At 39.7% G+C, this 19,592-nt stretch overlaps 1 protein-coding gene across 2 annotated transcripts in view; it reads left to right on the top strand.

The window, feature by feature from the left end:
• PTPRB (protein tyrosine phosphatase receptor type B) overlaps positions 1-19,592 on the top strand; it is a 115,818-nt gene that overhangs the window by 52,498 nt on the left and 43,728 nt on the right. For both annotated transcript variants that reach the window (XM_082636647.1, XM_082636648.1), the window contains 6 exons: positions 5,124-5,390; positions 9,315-9,578; positions 13,257-13,520; positions 14,053-14,316; positions 15,336-15,599; positions 17,756-18,025. In XM_082636647.1, coding sequence (XP_082492773.1) covers positions 5,124-5,390; positions 9,315-9,578; positions 13,257-13,520; positions 14,053-14,316; positions 15,336-15,599; positions 17,756-18,025 — 1,593 coding nt within the window. The remainder of the gene's footprint in view (positions 1-5,123; positions 5,391-9,314; positions 9,579-13,256; positions 13,521-14,052; positions 14,317-15,335; positions 15,600-17,755; positions 18,026-19,592) is intronic.

The raw sequence follows: 19,592 nt of genomic DNA, 5'->3' as shown, positions 1-19,592 counted from the left end.
TTGCCATAGATTAAATAACCATAGGTGTGTGGGTTTATTTCTGGGCTCTCTATCCTGCTCCATTGATCTATGTGTCTGTTTTTGTGTCAGTATCATACTGTTTTGATTACGGTAGCTTTGTAGTATAATCTGAGGTCTGGGCATATGATAGTTCCAACTTTGTTCTTTTTTCTCAAGATTACTTTGACAATTCATGGTCTTTTGTGATTCCATGTGAATTTTAGGATTATTTGTTCTAGTTCTGTGAAAAATGACATGGGTATTTTGATAAGGATTGAATTAAATCTATAGATTACTTTGGGTAGTATGACCATTTTAACAATATTAATTCTTCCAATCCAAGAGCATGGAATGTCGTTCCATTTCTTTGTATCGTCTTCAGTTTACTTCATCAATGTTTTTATAGTTTTCAGAGTTTATACTTCACCTCCTTGGTTAAGTTTATTCCTAAATATTTTATCCTTTTTGATTTGTGGTTATCATGGGATTCACATATGCTGACCTACAATTATATCTACTTGTTTTAAACTGGTAGTCATTTAAGTTCAAACACATTCTAAAAGACCTACATTTTTTACTCTCCTCCCCCACATTTTGTGGTTTTGATGACATATTTTGCATCTTCTGCCTATCCCTTAACTGTATAGTGTTATTATAGTTGTTTTTACAATTTTTTGTCTTTTAACATATGTACTGGCTTATTTAAGTAGTTGATCCTCCATCATTATTATATATTTGCCTTTCCTAGTGAGATTTTTCCCTTTCGTTTAGATTCTACTTCTTTTCTATTTAGAGAAGACCCTTCAACATTTCTTTTAGGGTAGATTTAGTATTGATGAACTCTTAGTTTTTACTTGTCTGAGAAGTTCTTTATCTCTACTTCTATTCTAAATGATAATCTTGCTGGGTGGAGTATCCTAGATTGCAGGTTTTTCCCTTTCAGCACTTGAATATATCATGCCACTCCCTTCTTGCCTGGAATATCTCCGCAGAGAAATCAGCTGATAGCCTTATGGGGATTCCCTTGTATATGACTCTTTGTTTTTCTCTTGTTGCCTTTAGAATTCTCTCTTTAGCTTTTGCCATTTTAATTATGATATGTGGTGTGGCTCTACTTAGGTTTGTCTTGTTTGGGACCCCCTGCACTTCCTGAACCTGGATATCTGTTTCCTTCTTCAAGTTTGGGATGTTTTCAGCCATAATTTCATCAAATACATTTTCAGTCCTCTTCTCTCTCTCTTCTCCTCTGGGGTCCCTATAATGCAAATGTTGGTACACTTAATCCCAGAGATCTCCTAAATTGCTTTCATTTTTAAAATTTGTTTTTCTTTTTGCTGTTCTGATTGGGTGATTTACATTATTCTATCTTCCAGATCACTTATGTACCACTTAGTCTGCTCTTCATTCCTTCTAGTATGTTTTTTTTAGTTCAGCTATTGAGTTATTCATTTCTGATTGGATCTTTTTTATATCTTCTGGTTCCTTGTTAAAATGTTCACTGTTTAGATAAATTCTTTTCCCTAATTCAGTTAACATTTTTATTACCAATGTTTTTAATTCTTTACCTGGTAAATTGTTTATTTCTGTTTCATTATTTATTTTTTAGGGGTTTTTTTTTTTTGCTCTCTCAATTAAGAGTAGTTCCTCTGCTTTTTCATTTTGCTTAACTATCTCTGCCCCTATGAATTTAGGTGAAACAGTTACCTACTGTTGTCTTAAAGGGGTGTTCTTATGTGGGAGCATCCCTATACAGGCTGTGTTCGCCCAGTGTCTTCGGTGCGAGAGCTGGATTTGACATGAATGCAAGTTAAATCTTTCTTCAGGGTGTTGTTTTAGGGTGATAGCTGGCAGCTGTCACCTTGGTAGAGGTTGGGCTGGAGGTGGAGGGGCTAGAGCTGGTGCCAGGTGTGAGGTGGGACTTCCTCTCTGTTCAGTGGCCATCATTGCCCTGTCAGGGGTGGGGTCTAATCCCAAGTTGCTGGGTAGAAACCCTGAGGATCAGGCTTGAGCTGACTTTGTTCACTTTAAGTGTGTGTTTTTCCCTCTCCCAGCACCAGGACCTTTACTCCAGAGGAGGGGAGTGCTGAAGCAAGTGGGGCCTGTGTGCAGACAGAGTTCCAATGTGCTGCCCGTGTAGGTGTCTATGGCTCCACTCAGATGCAGCCTCTGGTGCAGGTCCCCTTTGTCTCTCCCAGCTGATCACTACTACCTGCATCCACTGCCCCCACCCTGTCGTGGAAATGCTCCACAGGGCAGGCGGGACCCATGTGAGCTCTACATGTATCCAGAGGTTAGCTGTGGTGGAGTGGCCACCCCGTCAGAGACCTGGGCAGCCTGAGGTACTGCTTGAGTAAGCACCAAGTATAGGTGTGCTGCTCCAGCCCGGAGTGGAGCTGCTCCGGGTCACCTCTGGGTCCCACAGTCGAGTTTCTTCCCCAGCCGTGGCTGCCCCAGATCCAGTGCCACATTGTGGCATGAAGGGAGTGGGGTCGGAATGTTTGCTTGGCTTGGGCTGGTATGTGTGCCAGGTGGTCATGGGAAACTCGGCAGCCACTAGAGCAGACCTTTCTCTGCTCTGCCTTGGGGGTTAGCCAGCATGTGTGTGCCCCTCATGCGTGGAGTCCAGACTTCCTCAGCTCTTCTCTTTGTCCCAGCAGTTCTCCAACCAGCTAAAGGGGCTTGTCTCCTCATGTAGGACACCAGGACTGAGATGCCCAAACTTGGTTTAACCTGCTCACTCCCCAGGTTGAGTGTCCACCAATATCATCTCCCTTGTCCTCTGAGTCCCCTCTGAGGGGCACAGTTCCTGACCCAATCACTTCTGTTCCCTCCTACCCTATACATGTGTATCTTTCTTACAGTCTTGGTTGTACAAGAGTCTTTTTGCCAGTTTCCCATTAGTTTTCAGTGATAATTACTCCACATGTAGATGTATTTTTGGTGACAGGGAGGTCAGCTCCCTGTCCTCTTACTCCACTATCTGGATCTCCTCCCCTGGCTCATCTTTTCATTAATTTATTAGTATATCTTGCAGAACATAAGTTTTTAATTTTGATGTCAATTTACCAGTTTTTTTCTTTCATGAATCATGCTTTTGGTGTCATACCTAAGAAACCTTTGTCTAACACAAGGTCACCAAAATTTTCTCCTAGAAGTTTCATAGTTTTAGGTTGTAAATTTAGGTGTATAATCAATTTTGAGTTAATTTTTGTATATGTGTGAGATATGGGGCAAAGTTTATTTCTTTGCTTATGCACATCTAATAATTCCAGTCCTATTTGTTGAAAAGACTCTCCTTTCTCCACTGAATTGCCCTTGAATCTCTATTAAAAAAAAAAATCAATCAACGGTATATGTGTTTAGTCTATTTCTGGACCTTCAAGTCTGTTCCATCAGTCTATGTGTCTACTTTTTTGTCAGTATCACACTATCTTCATTACTGTAGCTTTTTAGAAGTTTTGAAATCAGATGATGTTAGTCCTCCAACTTTATTCTTCTTTTTCAAAACTGTTTTGGCATATTAATTCCTTTGCTTTCCATATGAAATTTAGAATTGGAATTGAATCTTTTGATCCATGTACAGTAATGTATTTTAATAAGTATGTTTGTACCTAAATCCAAAAGTCAGTGACTTCTGAGAAGGGTTGTGCAAGGTTCCACTCCCTTTGATTATCATAATTCTGGGAAGAGGCACAAAGGAGATGTATGTTGATCAAGTGCCAACTTCAAGATCTGTGTAAAAGATTTGTCAATGGACAGGTTAAAAATCACAGTAGTTGTTAATTAGGTAAAGGGCACAGGCTCATAGGTGAGACAAATCAGGCTTTGGACGCCAGAATGACAATTTGTTAGCACTGTTGTATAGGCTAAGTTACTTACATTATGATCCTTGGTTTCCTCCTCTGTAAAGGGAATTTAAAAAATCAACTCTAGGGCTTCCCTGGTGGCGCAGTGGTTGAGAATCTGCCTGCCAATGCAGGGGACACGGGTTCGAGCCCTGGTCTGGGAGGATCCCACATGCCGCGGAGCAACTAGGCCCGTGAGCCACAACTACTGAGCCTGCGCGTCTGGAGCTTGTGCTCCGCAACAAGAGAGGCCGCGACAGTGAGAGGCCCGCGCACCGCGATGAAGAGTGGTCCCCACTTGCCACAACTAGAGAAAGCCCTCGCACAGAAGCGAAGACCCAACACAGCAAAAATAAATAAATTAATTTAAAAAAAAGAAAAAAAAATTACTGAGAACCTTCAAAGAAGTTTTGTTTATATGGGTAATATCTATCAATATTTAAAAAAAAAAATCAACTCTATAGAGTTTTGAATGAGTATCCAATAATATAACATCTATAAAGCATAGAGTCCATAACTGGCACATAACAGGCAATCAGTTGTTATCATTTTCATTATCATTATTATTATTATATAATACTATAACATATAGTATTGTAGCATTTTCATGTATAAGAATAGTCCTCTTGAGAATGTGCCAATAAAGAATTACCAGTCTCCTAGACTACAATCTAATCATCAGGTTAAAGAGATTTCCCAATACCACCCCATAACAACCATTAGCTCCAGTAGATCATGTGGCTTTGAGTTCTCATGGAGTAGAGACAGATAAAATAACATTAAGTAAGCAATCTTCAAAAATAGCGCCTTTTATGTATCTGCCAATCCCATACTCCTAATTTATCCCTCCCTCTCCTTCCCCTTTGGTAACCATAAGTTTGCTTTCTATGTCTGTGAGTCTGTTTCTGTTGGTAAATAAGTTCGTTTGTATTATTTTTTAGAATTCACATATAAGCAATATCATATAATAAAAACAATAGCAGCCTTTTATTATTTAAAATGTAAAAATCAAGACTACCTAATAGGCATGCATCATCTTATCCTTGGATCTGAAACAATTTTGATTTCCCATATAAGCAGCTTTTTCAGAATGGTAGAGTCTCTGTAGGGGAATAGTTCTCCATATTTCACAGGAAATAAAGCTGAGTGTCTATATCAAAAAATATATATTTTTTTTAGCATTTTCAAGACTATCTCCATTTTTTACTCATTTTTGTTACACTTCCTTAGGGTGACGAAGTGTCATCTGTTTTTTCTTCCCTGTCTACTCTGTTTTAGTGCCTGCCCAAGTGACCGGCTTGCATGTGGCCAACCAAGGGACAACAAGCAGTCTATTCACTAACTGGACCCAAGCACTGGGAGACATAGACTTCTACCAAGTCTTACTGATCCATGAAAACGTGGTCATCAAAAATGAAAGTGTCTCCAGTGAGACCAGCAGATACAGCTTCCACTCCCTCAAGTCGGGCAGCCTCTACTCCATGGTGGTAACCACAGTAAGCGGAGGAATCTCTTCCCGACAAGTGGTGATGGAGGGAAGGACAGGTAAGAAGAGTGTCTGTGACCTACGGCGATCTGAGCGCGTGGAACCTCCAGGGTATATCCTAGGTGTTTTAAAACATCCTAAAGACAGACCCAACTCTGATCTTCCTAAAAGCCAATTTTCAATGCTATCCAGACAGTACATGTTGATCTCCCAGGAATGGAAATTGGGTGATGGGTGAGAGTAGGAGAGAATGAATTCTAAATTTTCTAAAATCTCCAATACATGTGTCAGAACTCCTAGAAAACCCTTTGCAATGATATGATAGTCATCTGTTACCTAAGCTTATTCCTTCATCTAGCTGATTTTCTTTGAAATATTTATGTCCAATTAAGGTAAACAAGTCATGAACTTTTTTTAAAAAGTATCTTCCATTCTTTTTCATATTCTTGGTTTCAAGACACAGAAAAAAAAATGATCTCCAACTTCTATGGTCAAAAGTTAAGCTAGGGCTTCCCTGTTGGTGCAGTGGTTGAGAGTTCGCCTGCCGATGCAGGGGACACGGGTTCATGCCCCGGTCCGGGAAGATCCCGCATGCCGCGGAGCGGCTGGGCCCGTGAGCCATGGCCGCTGGGCCTGTGCGTCCGCAGCCTGTGCTCCGCAACGAGAGAGGCCACGACAGTGAGAGGCCCGCATACCGCAAAAAAAAAAAAAGTTAAGCTAATAAAATTACCCAATCCCATATATTTTCACAAGCAACATTAAACAGTGCTTAATACTGCATGCCACCTAAACAATGTTCCTTGACCTTAAAGAGCTCATAGTCAAATAGGGCAGAGAGCTAAATAATCAAATAAATGTCATATGGTCATATGTGTCAGGCAGAGGTGCAGCACCAAAGAAGGGAATATAATTTTCTACACAACACAAAGAAAGAACATAAACAAACAATATAAAATGTATGTTCCAGTTTCTTAGAAAGATATACAATTAAATAAATCCAATAGAAGCTTTAATAATTATTAGTGAATTCAGGTCAGTGACTTTGCCTGTTTAATTTCATATGATTATGTTAAGTTGGATGTCAGTCTCCTCCCGCTATATTTCCAATGCTCAGATTCTGAGTATCAGCGTGAGGTATCCATAGATATATCCTTTTCTAAAATCATGAATCTCACCTGCTTAATGAACCCAAGGACCAGTAACTTCATTAACTCTCCCAAAAGAGCAACTAAGTCATTGAAAAAATATCTCATAGTCTAGGTAGAAATTCACTGATGTCTGCCCATTTCTGTCATTCTGTGGCAACTGACACTGTTGCCTGTGTTCTTTCTGATACCTTCCTTCTTCTCTTTTAATGGTTCTTGGCACCGTCCATCAATGTAGCATAATTGGGGGTGAGGGACTGAAAAGCTTAGTTGGGGAATCAAGAGGCCTAGATTCTGGTCCTAGCTCTGCCATTCACTTATCTATCTAAGCCTTCATTTTCTCTTCCATCCCCAATAAGTCACCCTAACACAGGGTATCAGAGTGGGGAAGGAGAAATAACAAGTTTAGGAGAGGAGTTGAAAAGGATCTTGCATCCATTTCCCAGTGAGTTGCAGTTGTATTAGATTAGGCTGACTTATTTCCTGCTTATACAAATGTACAATGTGGGTGTTCCTGAGTAGACAACTCTATTGGTTGGTTCTTCTCTAAGCAATAATTAAGGAACCCAGGCTCCTACCATCTGTGGTTCTTCCATCCTCTAAGTTCTCAGAGGTCTCTCCATTTCTTCAGAGAATGGAGGTTATGGGGAGGAGGAAGACTACTAAAGCTGGAAGTAAACACATCACTTCCACCTACATTCCATTAACGGGAACACAGTTGTATGACTACACCTAACTGCAGGGGCGGCTGGGAAATACAGTCTAGCTGTGTGTCCAAGAGGAAAAGGAAATGGTTTTGTGAGCAAGTAGTCAGATGCCGCCACACAGGTTAATTCCCATCTTAAAATACCACAAGGGCTGTCCAGCGTATGGTGCTATACTAAAATAGTTTGATATCTGAGATCACTTGATAAGTGGGACTTGTAATTATTTTTATACCTATATTTTAATGGCAACAGTGGTATCAATATTTGACCATTATATAACAGAAGTATGCAAAAATGAGACAAGAAATTCTTTGAAGAATGATAATAAAGTCTTAAGGAGAGGACAAGATATGAATAGATATAAACATCAGATATTTTATTCAAACACATTGAGTGCAGACATTATCATGAAAAAAGAGAAAAATGGGATATTACTATAGAAACACAATAACTAGAGATTTTGAAAGGTGCCTCAATTAGTAAATTCTGTACATGGTAGATTGTAAAAAAATTCAATGGCTAAAACCTAGATAATCATTACCATCTACTCAAAGTACTGAAGTATTAGTCAACGTTGAAATAATTCACTTATATTTCCACAGAGTTGAAACATGTACATAAACCCTTCCAGCTTAGATAAGGTGGCAAAATATTTAAAATTGAAGATACCAGATGTGCTTAACAAATCTAATTCTAACCTGAGAAAATGCTCATTCTAAATAAAAAAAATAAATATTATATCTTTTTTTTAAACATGAATTTATATTTTTGGTGAAACTTTTAATAATTATATCTTTCTAATAAAATGTTGATAGTTGCAAATATTCCCAGCAGTTTTAAAAAACAAGAATAGTTATTCTGAGAACAACCAAGGGATATACAGATGGTTAGATGGATGAAAGAACGAAAGGGGAAAAAAAAGGAAGGAAGGCATCAGTACATAAATAGTATGGCTAAAAGTTCAATGTTATATCTGGGATATGTCCATGTGCATGGAACAGCATTAGCAGAATTATTTAGTAGAGTGCTGTTTATAATTTTAGTGATGTATAAGTGCTTGTAAATGCACAGAAGACTTTGGGGATTAAACCACAAAGTCAGAGCATATTAGATGAGAAAGATTCTCAAAGGTCATCTAGCCAAATCCTGTCCATTATATGTGATGTACGGATATTGACAATTATATGAAAATATATAGCGGAAGTCAGTCAACCAATGATGAAAACAGTAGTGCAGTTCATATATACTATATATTTTATTCTTATATTCACTACTGACAGTACTATTTGTCATGCATTTATTTCCAATACATGGAACAACTATTATTCAATACCAATTTGCAGACTGTACTTGTAGGCAGGGAACTCCTTACAGTCATCCACATCTTTTCCATTTTTGTATACTCGGAAAATTGTTGGTTCTCAGTAAATGCTTGTGACGCTAAAACCCCAACTGAGAGAAGCACATAATTATGGTGGACATCAGAAAGGCCATTATTGCCACAGCATGTCTTTCTGCCCTCAAGTCCGGTCTCCAGACTTATTGCTTCTAGGATAGGCGTTTAGGTTTATTTCTCACCACTAGAGGGCAGGAAATGCTTTGCGAAGGGAAATACAACCCCTTCACCCGTGTAAATGATTAGACACCCCAGGAATAAATAAATTAATCACAAGAAGGTCGAAGCTATCCCAATGTCTAAGACTTTTAGAAAAGCTATTGCACTCTTCACTCTTCCCCTCAAAAACCTTTCTATATTGATGGGTTTGGTTCAAGCTCTTTCATTTAGATAGTTAATGTCTGTTCCCTTTCCTAAATAGGGGACTTCCTGACATGTTCACATAAAAAAACCTCCACTTAAAACACTTTACAAACAACCACACCATAAAAATGCAGTAGCAGCATCCTTGTATTTATGAGGCATCCAAAAGACTTCCTTGGATTTTTATCTTGGTTAATCTAATGATGTAAGAACTCTCAGCTTCCAGAAGCTACAGTGAAATCGTCACCCTTCCTTGACCTCATAGGTAATCAGATCTCCTGAGTCCACACTGTTTTTGCCCACCGCAATAGATGGCTCCAACTTTTGACTGTGCCTTTCTTTTAAAATATTCTCCCCCTTGTTAAATCCCAGTCCCTTCCAGTGTGAGTGGAGTAAGGGTGAACAACTCTGGTCGCAATGACTACCTCAGCATATCCTGGCTGCCGGCTCCTGGAGACGTGGATAGCTACGTGGTGACACTCTCCCACGATGGCAGGGTGGTTCAGTCCCTCGTGATTGCCAAGTCTGTCAGTGAATGTTCCTTCAGCTCCCTCACCCCGGGCCGCCTCTACAATGTGACCATAACGACGAGGAGTGGCAAATATGAAAATCACTCCTTCGGCCAAGAGCGGACAGGTGAGGATCTCAGGAGGTTCAGGCCCTATGAGAGCCAGCCGGCTATGTGGTTCAGGGCATCACAGTTCTGCAGCAATTCTGTAATGGGGGGATTAAAGACCGTTGAGATCACGACATTATTATAGAGTCTTCATATTTTCACCCAAGAAGTTCCTTATGTGAGCAGATGTTACCTTTAAAGTAAGATGAACACCATTTTCGTGGCTAGAATTCATAGTATATTCAAATATAGTAACAGGTATTTCTGTTTAGGGTTGCTAGACCCTGGCTCTATGGATGTTCACTACTTTAATCCTTATAAAGTACTTATTGAGGTAGTTGTTATTATACCCATTTTACAGATTCTGATAAGATGCTGAACCAAGGTTCAGGATAACTTGTCCAACTGTTTAACTTGTGAAACAGCCAGTGCACTTCAGATCCTGGATTTAAACCCAGTTCTGAATGACTCCAGAACCTACAAAACTCTCTGTCCTGAAATCCTTCCTGAAATGTCTGTTCGTCAAGACCACTGTTCATCCTTTTACACACAAGGTGAAAATGTGAACCTTTATAATTCTGGGACTAAGAGCAAAATCTTAGCAAAGGCTTTGAAGGCCTGGTCTTCGATGTGCTGGAAACTAAGTTTAGACAACTACCGTTTTCCCAATATACTTATGCTTCCTGGGGTTTACATCTGAGATTTCTGCTTAAAGTGAGATTAATATTTTATCAAATCTTTCCTGCTGAGCTATGGTTTGATATTTGCATTTTAAAATGTCAGTTTTTTCATGAGAATCTGGGACAACTGACATCATCCAGTACCCCAGCACAGGGTCTGGAGCCTACTAGGCTCCAGAGTCATTCATTGAGTAATGAATGTTTGGTAAATGAATAATCAGAAATCACCTAGATCAGGGGTTTTCACCCAGTGCTTCGTGGGTAGACTTTAGGAAAGTAGTAACCCCCAAACTGTCCGTGAACTTGTTAGGGATAGGGCAGGTATGTGCATTTCTTTGGAAAGAGAGTGAATGGCTTTTATCAGATTCTCATAGTTTCTGTGACCTCAGAAAGTTAAGAACCACTGATTTACATTGTTACAGCATGCTAGCATTGAAAGTGTCCTTAGAATGATCTAATCCCATCTCATTTGAGATAAAGTCCCAGAGAGGAATCTGTGGCTTCTCCAAGGTCACACGGCTGAGCAGTAGCCAAGCCCCTACTGCGCTCCAAGGCTGTTTCCACTATGTCATGCTCTCCCTGAAAGCACTAGTCAGGGATATAAAGAGATAGTCCCGACCCTCAAATTATTACGTATGCCGATAAGCACAATACTGACTGAGATCTGATTTCTATTTACAAAGCAGCCTTATGTCAGTGTCTTCTGTTGATTAATTTGGAGCCTAAAAATTGCCAGAAATTAAAGGATATTCCATCCAACCACTAGCCCCTTGCTTCCCCTTGGTGTCAATTCATGAATGTTTCCTATTCACATGACCTTCATATTGCAAGGCCTTGTGCTAGGATTGATTTTAAATGCAAGAAAAGTGATCCTTTATTCAAAGAACCCTTTTGATGCTTTACCAACATGAACTTGGATTTGGCCCGTGACTTATCAAGGCAAACCACTGCCCCTGACAAGTCAGTTTAACTGGAGAGTCGTGTCTGAGTTGTTGCCATGTTGATTTTGGCTGATTGTCTCAATGCCTTCTACATTTCGGGTGAAAGTGTCAATATTTCTAATTCTGTATCACATCATCTCACCATACAGCAAGGCAAGTCCCACAAATTACCCCCAGTTCCACCTGGAGAGCCCCTTACTGACTTAGCATGGTATTCAGCCTGGTTTTTCTTCCTGCTTTGTCTTCAGTAAATTGCCTGGATTGCTGACCTTTCTTAGCCCATACTTACAGTGTCACTTCAGAATTTCTTCTGTACAAGTCTGTGATGACTAAATTCTAGCAACACTCTGATTGGTTCCAGATAAATATCTTGAAAAAAAGCACACCTGCCCTTGCTCCATATCTGTGGTGAGATATATTCCAGTACAAAAACCAGCACACATAAGCCAACAAAGGATAGTAATGCAACTTGTAGGTGTTGAGAAGCTTCATGAAAAATGTAGCTTAGATACCAAAATATTGAAATTTCTGGGTCATTTCATGCTTTGGAAGAAAGTGGAAGAGAAAACTTGGACATAGGCGTGGCATGTGGTCAGAGCAGAAATCCCTTAACATAAACCAAACATAGACAGAGGCTACACGATCCAGAGAACATGCTAGTATTAAGATAGAAATTTAGGGCCCTGAATCTGATTGAGTTCGTACTTCTTTTCAATGCTCCTTCTCATTAATATTTATAAGATCCAGTTATAGCCAAATAGTAACGAATCTAGGGCCTACTTTTGAATTAAAATACAGCCCCAAATGAAAAAATAGAATATCCTTAATATCATGCTCAAAATACAGAATTGCCTTATTTTACAGTGTTCCGGTTAACAAGCACTGATTGATTGATTGATCAATTGAGAAAAAACCCATGGGTACACAGATTTGTTTGTTCGTTTGTTTATATGTTTATGGGGAATGTCAGGTGCACAAAGTTGGATTAATCATAATTCTTGGTTCAGGATCCTATGCATCAGTTGCCACTTTGCCACTGCAATTTGTTCTTATGGCATTTAATTAAATTTAGACATTTAGTTAATAATTTTTAGTAATTTAATATGTACTTGAGAAACCACTACCCAAAATAAAAGCTAGGGACTTGATAATAATCTATATCAGATCATGTATTTCACACCTCATTGGTCCATCCCAAAGTAACCATCATGTTGACTCTTATTTTTCTCTCTTGCCTTCCATCCTGCAGTTTTATTATTTATGTAATCCTAAAATTATATTTTTTAAATTTTAGTTGTTTTAATACAAAAAAGGTATTTTTTATGCAGTATGTAATCTCTGGGGACTAAGATTTTTCACTTAGTATTATCTTGATAAGATTCATCCATATTTTGTGTTTTGATATTAAGGGCAAAATTCATATTTTTGTGTTTTGAGTTAAGAAAAATTGTGACTGCTGTATAGTATTTCACTGTGTTTATATACCATTTCATTCATCCAGTCTCCTGTAGATGGTCATCCTCTCTCACACTTGGTTTTATCAAGTTTTTAAATTTTGCCAACCAAATGGATGTAAAATGGTATTGTGCCATGGCCCTGACTTGCATTTCCTTGGTCACCAATGATGTTGAACATCTTTTCACGTATTAGTTACCATATGTGTTTCCTCATCTTCCGTTTTTCTTTTGGATTGTTTATACTCTTCTTGGTAACTTAGTATCATATCTTGAGTCACCAAGGTATGCTGGAATTATTAATATCACTGCTATCATCCATATTAATCATCAGTTTTTATGTTTAATGCTCCATTTTGTACATGACACTTTGTGTAGGCTGACAACAGGATTAGAATTAATTCATCAGGTCTGTGAAAAGATCCATTTAATCAGTCCAAACTGATTAAACTGATAACAATCTTTCCTCTCCAGAAATTTGTGATCTGAAGTCTAAGATTTTTCTTTTAAATGCACACAGTAAAAATCTACTCACTTTCCTTTATCGTCTCGTGTTGTCATCTGTGATCAATTGCTCCCTCAGAACCATTAAATCTCTAGCTGTCTTCTGTTCTCTTTTGCAGTGCCTGACAAGGTCCAGGGAGTCAGTATCAGCAACTCAGCCAGGAGCGACTATTTAAAGGTATCCTGGGTACATGCCACTGGAGACTTTGATCACTATGAAGTCACCATTAAAAACAAAAACAACTTCATTCAAACGAAAAGCATTCCCAAGTCTGAAAACGAGTGTATATTTGTTAAGCTAGTCCCTGGACGGTTGTACAGTGTCACTGTTACTACAAAAAGTGGACAATATGAAGCCAGTGAACAAGGGAATGGAAGAACAAGTAAGTGGAAAGATTGCAAAATTTGGTAGTTGGTTGGGACTTGAAGGTCATCGAGTAAATAATTTATCTGAACCTTGAATTTTCTCTGCTTACTGATCAGTAAATTACATTCCCAGTTAGTCTCAGTTGGAGCTAACATCGTTCAGCCAAGCCATGGCCTATACTTACAGAATATTTATTGGCAGATAAAAGCAAGCATAGTGGGGGAGCAGGAACACCAAACTTCTCATTTTTCTTCCCTGTCCTCCTGCACTGTGGCATTTAAAGTTCTAGATGTCTTGTTTTATCCTATGATTGAGATCAAAACTCATTTTACAATTATATTCTACCAATACTTAGCATATAAGATTTATGCCAGGAAAAAAATTACAATTTTAATAGTTGCTTCCAATTTTTCTTGTTTAATTATGCATGAAGTAGCTGAAGTGGTTTATTTGGGAAAGGGAGATGTTTGCCAGTTCTGTGAATGTGATTCATAAATTATTGTGTAGTAAACTCTGATCAGTCACTTTCCTGAAATGTCTTCTCATAGTCCCAGAGGCTGTTAAGGATCTCACATTGCGGAACAGGAGCACTGAGGACCTTCAGGTGACATGGACACGAGCTGATGGGGACGTCGACCAGTATGAGATCCAACTGCTCTTCAACGATATGAAAGTGTTTCCTCCTTTTCACCTTGTCAATACCGCAACTGAGTATCGATTCACCTCCCTCACACCAGGGCGCCAGTATAAAATTCTTGTCTTGACGATCAGTGGAGATGTACAGCAGTCAGCCTTCATTGAGGGCTTCACAGGTAATTGGAAATCTGGCTCTAGAAGCTGACTAGATAGTGTGGTGTATTTAGCATGTTGGGTAGCCAGGCGTTTTGGTTGAGGATTTAAAGGGCTAAGGGGTTGGGGGGTGGCAAGAAGGGAGAAGGTTATCTTGATAGTGACAATAATGTTGTCCAAGCTGGTTTAACAAAACTAAAGTATGAAGTAGGGGGAGAAAAAAAAGCTTTCTGGGGCTTCCCTGGTGGCGCAGTGGTTGAGAGTACGCCTGACGATGCAGGGGACACGGGTTCATGCCCTGGTCTGGGAGGATCCCACATGCCGCGGAGCGGCTGGGCCCGTGAGCCATGGCCGCTGAGCCTGCGCGTCCGGAGCCTGTGCTCCGCAACGGGAGAGGCCGCAACAGTGAGAGGCCTGCATACCGCAAAAAAAAAAAAAAAAAAAAAAAAAAAGCTTTCTGAAAAATAACATTGAATTGATATGAATAGCTGTTGCCTGTGAGGTTTACAGATTAAGTATAAATAACCTGATTGGTTGGTTGGATATTCCTTCTTTGGAACTCTATTAGGAGTGTTGCTATAATAGTTAACATTTATTAAGAGTTTACTGTGAACTAGACACACAGCCAAGTATTTTATATGTACATTTTGTTCAGTCCTAACAATTTCGTGGGCTGGTCGCTATTATTATCATTGCCCTTTTTCGGATAAGGAAACTGAAACTTACAGGGGTTAAGCAGTTGGCCTATAGTCCCACAACTAGTAAATGAGAAAACCAAGACTTGGACCAAGTCAATCTAATTAGCGCCCACTATATAACTGGCATTCTTCATTTCCACTCACTGGCCTTGATGTCCCTCTAAACTTCCCCCATCAACTTCAGTTCAAGTAGAAAAGTTAGAGAAAAATGATAGATGATACCAATTTTTTCCACATGTATTTTTTCAGTAGATGCTAAAAGGTAGGAAGCACGAAACTTTTAGTTGAAAATTTCCACAGTTCATTCTCTAAGTGATGCTTTTAAAATTTATTTTCTTTTTTAGTTCCTAGTGTTGTCAAAAATATTCACATTTCTCCCAACGGGGCGACAGATAGCCTGACGGTGAACTGGACTCCAGGTGGGGGGGACGTGGATTCCTACACGGTGTCAGTGTTCAGGCAGAATCAAAAGGTTGAGTCTCAGACCGTCCCCAAGCTTGTCTCTGAGCACACGTTCCACAGGCTGGAGGCTGGGGAGCAGTACCGGATCGTGATCGCCTCTGTCAGCGGGTCCCAGAAGAACCAGGTAGATGCGCTCGGGCGGACAGGTAAGCGTCCCCCTGGAGAAGGGCCAAATAGTTCTCCATAATGGGACAATGGATGGGCTTGGCCACTCACAAATGGAAAATACCCGAATTCAAAACCACTAAGTTCGTACAATTCAATGTGGTTTCAAGAGCCTTTCTCATATTTTTTTTCTTTGCATTTTTGTTTCTGAATAGAGCGATTCAAAAACAAATGAAAGGTAATTAGAAACGAAATCATGCGAATAGATTTTTATTCTTGCTAAGGGATATAATAGCTGATTCTCTAACTCTGGGTGTTTCAAAATTTTACCCCTTTCTCAAAATGCTTTAAAGAAAAACACACCTATGCCATCTACTTCATTTGTGATGAATTAATAATGTATCTGTTTATTTATATTAATATCACTATTCACATAGTACTTTCAAAACAAAAATAAGCTATCAGCACCACTATAAATGCCAGGTATTTAAAATGACCTTTAGCCATACTACAAGGTAGAGATCATTATCTTCAATTTATAGATGAGGAAAGTAAGGCTTAGAAAGTTTATAAAACATTATCAAGGATACATGTAATAAGACCTAGAGCTATAATTCAAATCTAGGTCTATCTGGCTCCAAGCGTCATGCTCTCTCTACTGTGATACAATATGTACTAGATGTCTTCCATTCTCATGACCACTTATTTAGTTGTGGGGCATGGGCCTCTGTACTGTGTCCTTCTCTGTCTCTATTTCATATATGTATATCTCCAACTATATGTCAAGCACTATGTTAGAAAATGGGAATTCAGCGGCAAGATCAGGCCCCTGACCAAAGAAGCTTACAATATAGTGGAGTCAGGTAAAAGGCAACTAAAGTATAGCACGATAAGTGCTAAAATGAAAGTAATGTCAGGATACTATAGGAGCAAACAAAAAGAGTCAGGGAAGGCTTCCAGGAGGAGGTAACATTTAAAAAGACACTAAGAAATTATCCTGGTGAAGTATGTGTTGATCTGGTTCCAGCAGAAAAGCAAAGGCCTGGACGGAAGAGAAAGCATGACACATTTGCGGAGCTATACACTACTTATGCTAGAATAACGATGTGAGCCATGTGGCCAAGTAGGTAGATGGACCTAATTTCGAAGGGCCTTGTATGCCTTGTTAAAGTGTTTAGAATTGTGGATAACGATTAAAGGGCTTTCAGCATAGCATGCTATGAGAATCTGCCAGACACTGTCTACAGTTAGAAACAGTGGGAAGTGAGGAAGCAAGAGACTTGCAGTACTGTGGGTGAGAGATGATAGTGTCCTAGGCTAGTGAGGAAGAGGAGAGACGTGGAAAGACCCAAGAGATGTAAGATTTAGGAGACAGGAATGACAAGACTCATGTTTGATTATGTAGAAAGGTGAGTGTGACAAGTTTCTGACTTGGATCAAGAGTTGGACCAAGACTTGGACCAACAAAGGGCAATAAGGAGGTGGTGGGAGGGAGACGAGCAGTTCAGTCTGGGCATCTTGAGGGTTGGGGGAGCGTCTGTGGAACATCCAGAGAGGGATATCATTTGCAAAAATAGATGAGAGGCCTGAACTGAGAGTTTAAATTTGGGAGTCATCACCACATGGCTCACAATTCAAACCATGGGAGTGGATGAGATCTCTTAAGGATATTATGTAGAATGAGAAAAAATATAAGCTTAGGACATAAAGTATTATTAACAAATAATACTATCTGGCCTTTCACATCAGGAGCTGTAGTACAAACACTGTTATATGCTACTGCTTAGGTCGAGGCTTAAAGCTTTGACTTGAGTTAATCTTGGGAATGAAAGTCTAAACAAGCAACACCATTCAGTCATCCAAACTGCATTCATTGAATGTAAATTTGTTCAGCATTCTTCCACTTTCTAGATACATCGATATGCATCACTCTGCATATTTATCAGTGTCACTTCCACTAATTTTTCTACTTGTTTGACTTCAAGATCCCGTCTAAATCAGAGAAAAAAAAAAAAAGAGAATCTAAGCAGTTATACAGATAATTCAGGCCAAGAAATACTTTCTCCTAAGGGCACATGAAAAGTGTCAATGATGCAACCATGAGGCATCATCTTCCATCTGCAGTTGATTTAGGGAAGTTTTTCTCAATTGGTTATTTAACCCTAAGTGATGCAACTGGCCTCTCTTTTCTTTGCAGTCCCAGCGTCTGTCCAGGGAATAACTGCAGACAATGCATACAGTAGTCACTCCTTAATAGTAAGTTGGCAAAAAGCTGTTGGCGTGGCAGAAAGATATGATATCCTGCTTCTAAGTGAAAATGGGATCCTCCTAAGTAACACATCAGAGGCAGCCACGACTAAGCAGCACAAATTTGAAGACCTAACACCAGGAAAGAAATACAAGATACAGATCCTAACCGTCAGTGGAGGCCTCTTTAGCAAGGAAGCCCAAACTGAAGGCCGGACAGGTAATTCGCACAGCTTGTTGTTTCGTACAACACCTCCCTGTCTGCTATTCCTTAAGAACTGTAGGGCCAAAGGGATGAAGCAACACTGGGAGATGATATATATTTCTTGACACAGCAGGGACATTCACCGTGATTTGCCACTTCCGCCAGTCGGCCTACTCACACAGCTTTCAGCCCACCACACTCCAATTCAGATTTTGCATCAAAACTGGCTCTATTCATTTCTTATTTTTGCTGTAATAAATTGCCACAAACTTTGCAACTTCAAACAACACAGATTTATTATCTTATAGTTCTGGAGATCAGAATCTGAAAATAGGTTTTATGGGGCTAAAATCAAGGTGTCAGTTCAAAAAAGGGCTGTGTTTCTTCTAGAGACCTCGTGGGGAGAATCCATTCCTCACCCTTTTCAGCTTCTAGAGGCCACTCACGTTCCTTCCAGCAATGGCCTCACTCCAACCTCTGTGTCTGTCACCATATAGCCTTCTCTGCTCTCTTGCCTCCCTCTTCCATCTTTTAAGGACTCTTGTGATCACATTGGTCACCGCTAAGACAATCCAGGATAATCTCAAGATCCCGAACTTAACCACATCTGCAAAGTCCCTTTTGTCACATAAGGTAACATATTCACAGGTTCCGGGGATTAGGACATGGACATCTTTGGGGGCCATTATTCAGACAGCACCACTGGTCTAACTGATTATTTATTTATTAAGCACCTAGGTCTGAAAGGGGTTTGATGTCGATAGGGACATAAAGATAAATTAGGCATGCTTCTTGCCCTGGAAGAAGTGACTGACAATTGGGGGAGACAGACACATGGACAAATAATGACAATGCATTGTGATAAGGGTTGTTTGTGAGAGAGGAATGTCCAGCATCAAGGAGAGCATGGAGTCAGGTGGAATTGGGAAGTCTTCTTGAAAGTGACCTTTCAGTACTGTCATGAAGGATGAAGCAATTCTCTACGTGGAGAAAAGCTAGGACACCCAGTGCAGACAGATGACCACGAGCCAAGACAGGGAGGTGTGAGAAGGAGCAGTGAGATTTTGCGGTGGCCGAAGTGTGTGTTACATGGTGGAGACATGAGGCTGGAAAGGCAGGTTCGGGCCAGATTAGATAGTGCCTGGCGTGCCTTCCTCAGGAATTTATTTTTCATCTTATAAAATAAATAAAAAGAGACAATAAAAGTTTTGCAGCCAGAGAGTGAATGTTCTGTAATAAAAATCTGTACTTTAAAAAAAAAAAAGGTAAATCAGATGACAATGGGGGATAGATTGAATGGAGAAGAGACCAAAGGTGGGGAGAGAGGCTCATAAATGAACTTGTATACCAGGCACTGTCCTAAATGCTGGATACACAGAAATGAATAAAACAGCCCTCATGATCATGAAGCCTATATTCTAGTAGGGGAGAAAGGCAATGAATAAAATAAAGAAGTAAAAAATGTAGTATGTTAAATGGTAATAAATACTGAGGAGAAAATTAAAGCAGGAAGTGGGTTAGCAAGTGCTAGACGCTTACAATTTTAGATAGTACAGTCCTGAAAGGTTTTGTTGAGAAGGTG

The sequence above is a fragment of the Mesoplodon mirus genome (genome assembly GCF_964341445.2).
Source record: "Mesoplodon mirus genome assembly, chromosome: 11".
NCBI lineage: Eukaryota > Metazoa > Chordata > Mammalia > Artiodactyla > Ziphiidae > Mesoplodon > Mesoplodon mirus.
The sequence above is the reverse complement of the archived record's forward strand: the minus strand, read 5'-3'. Positions and strand labels throughout refer to the sequence as shown.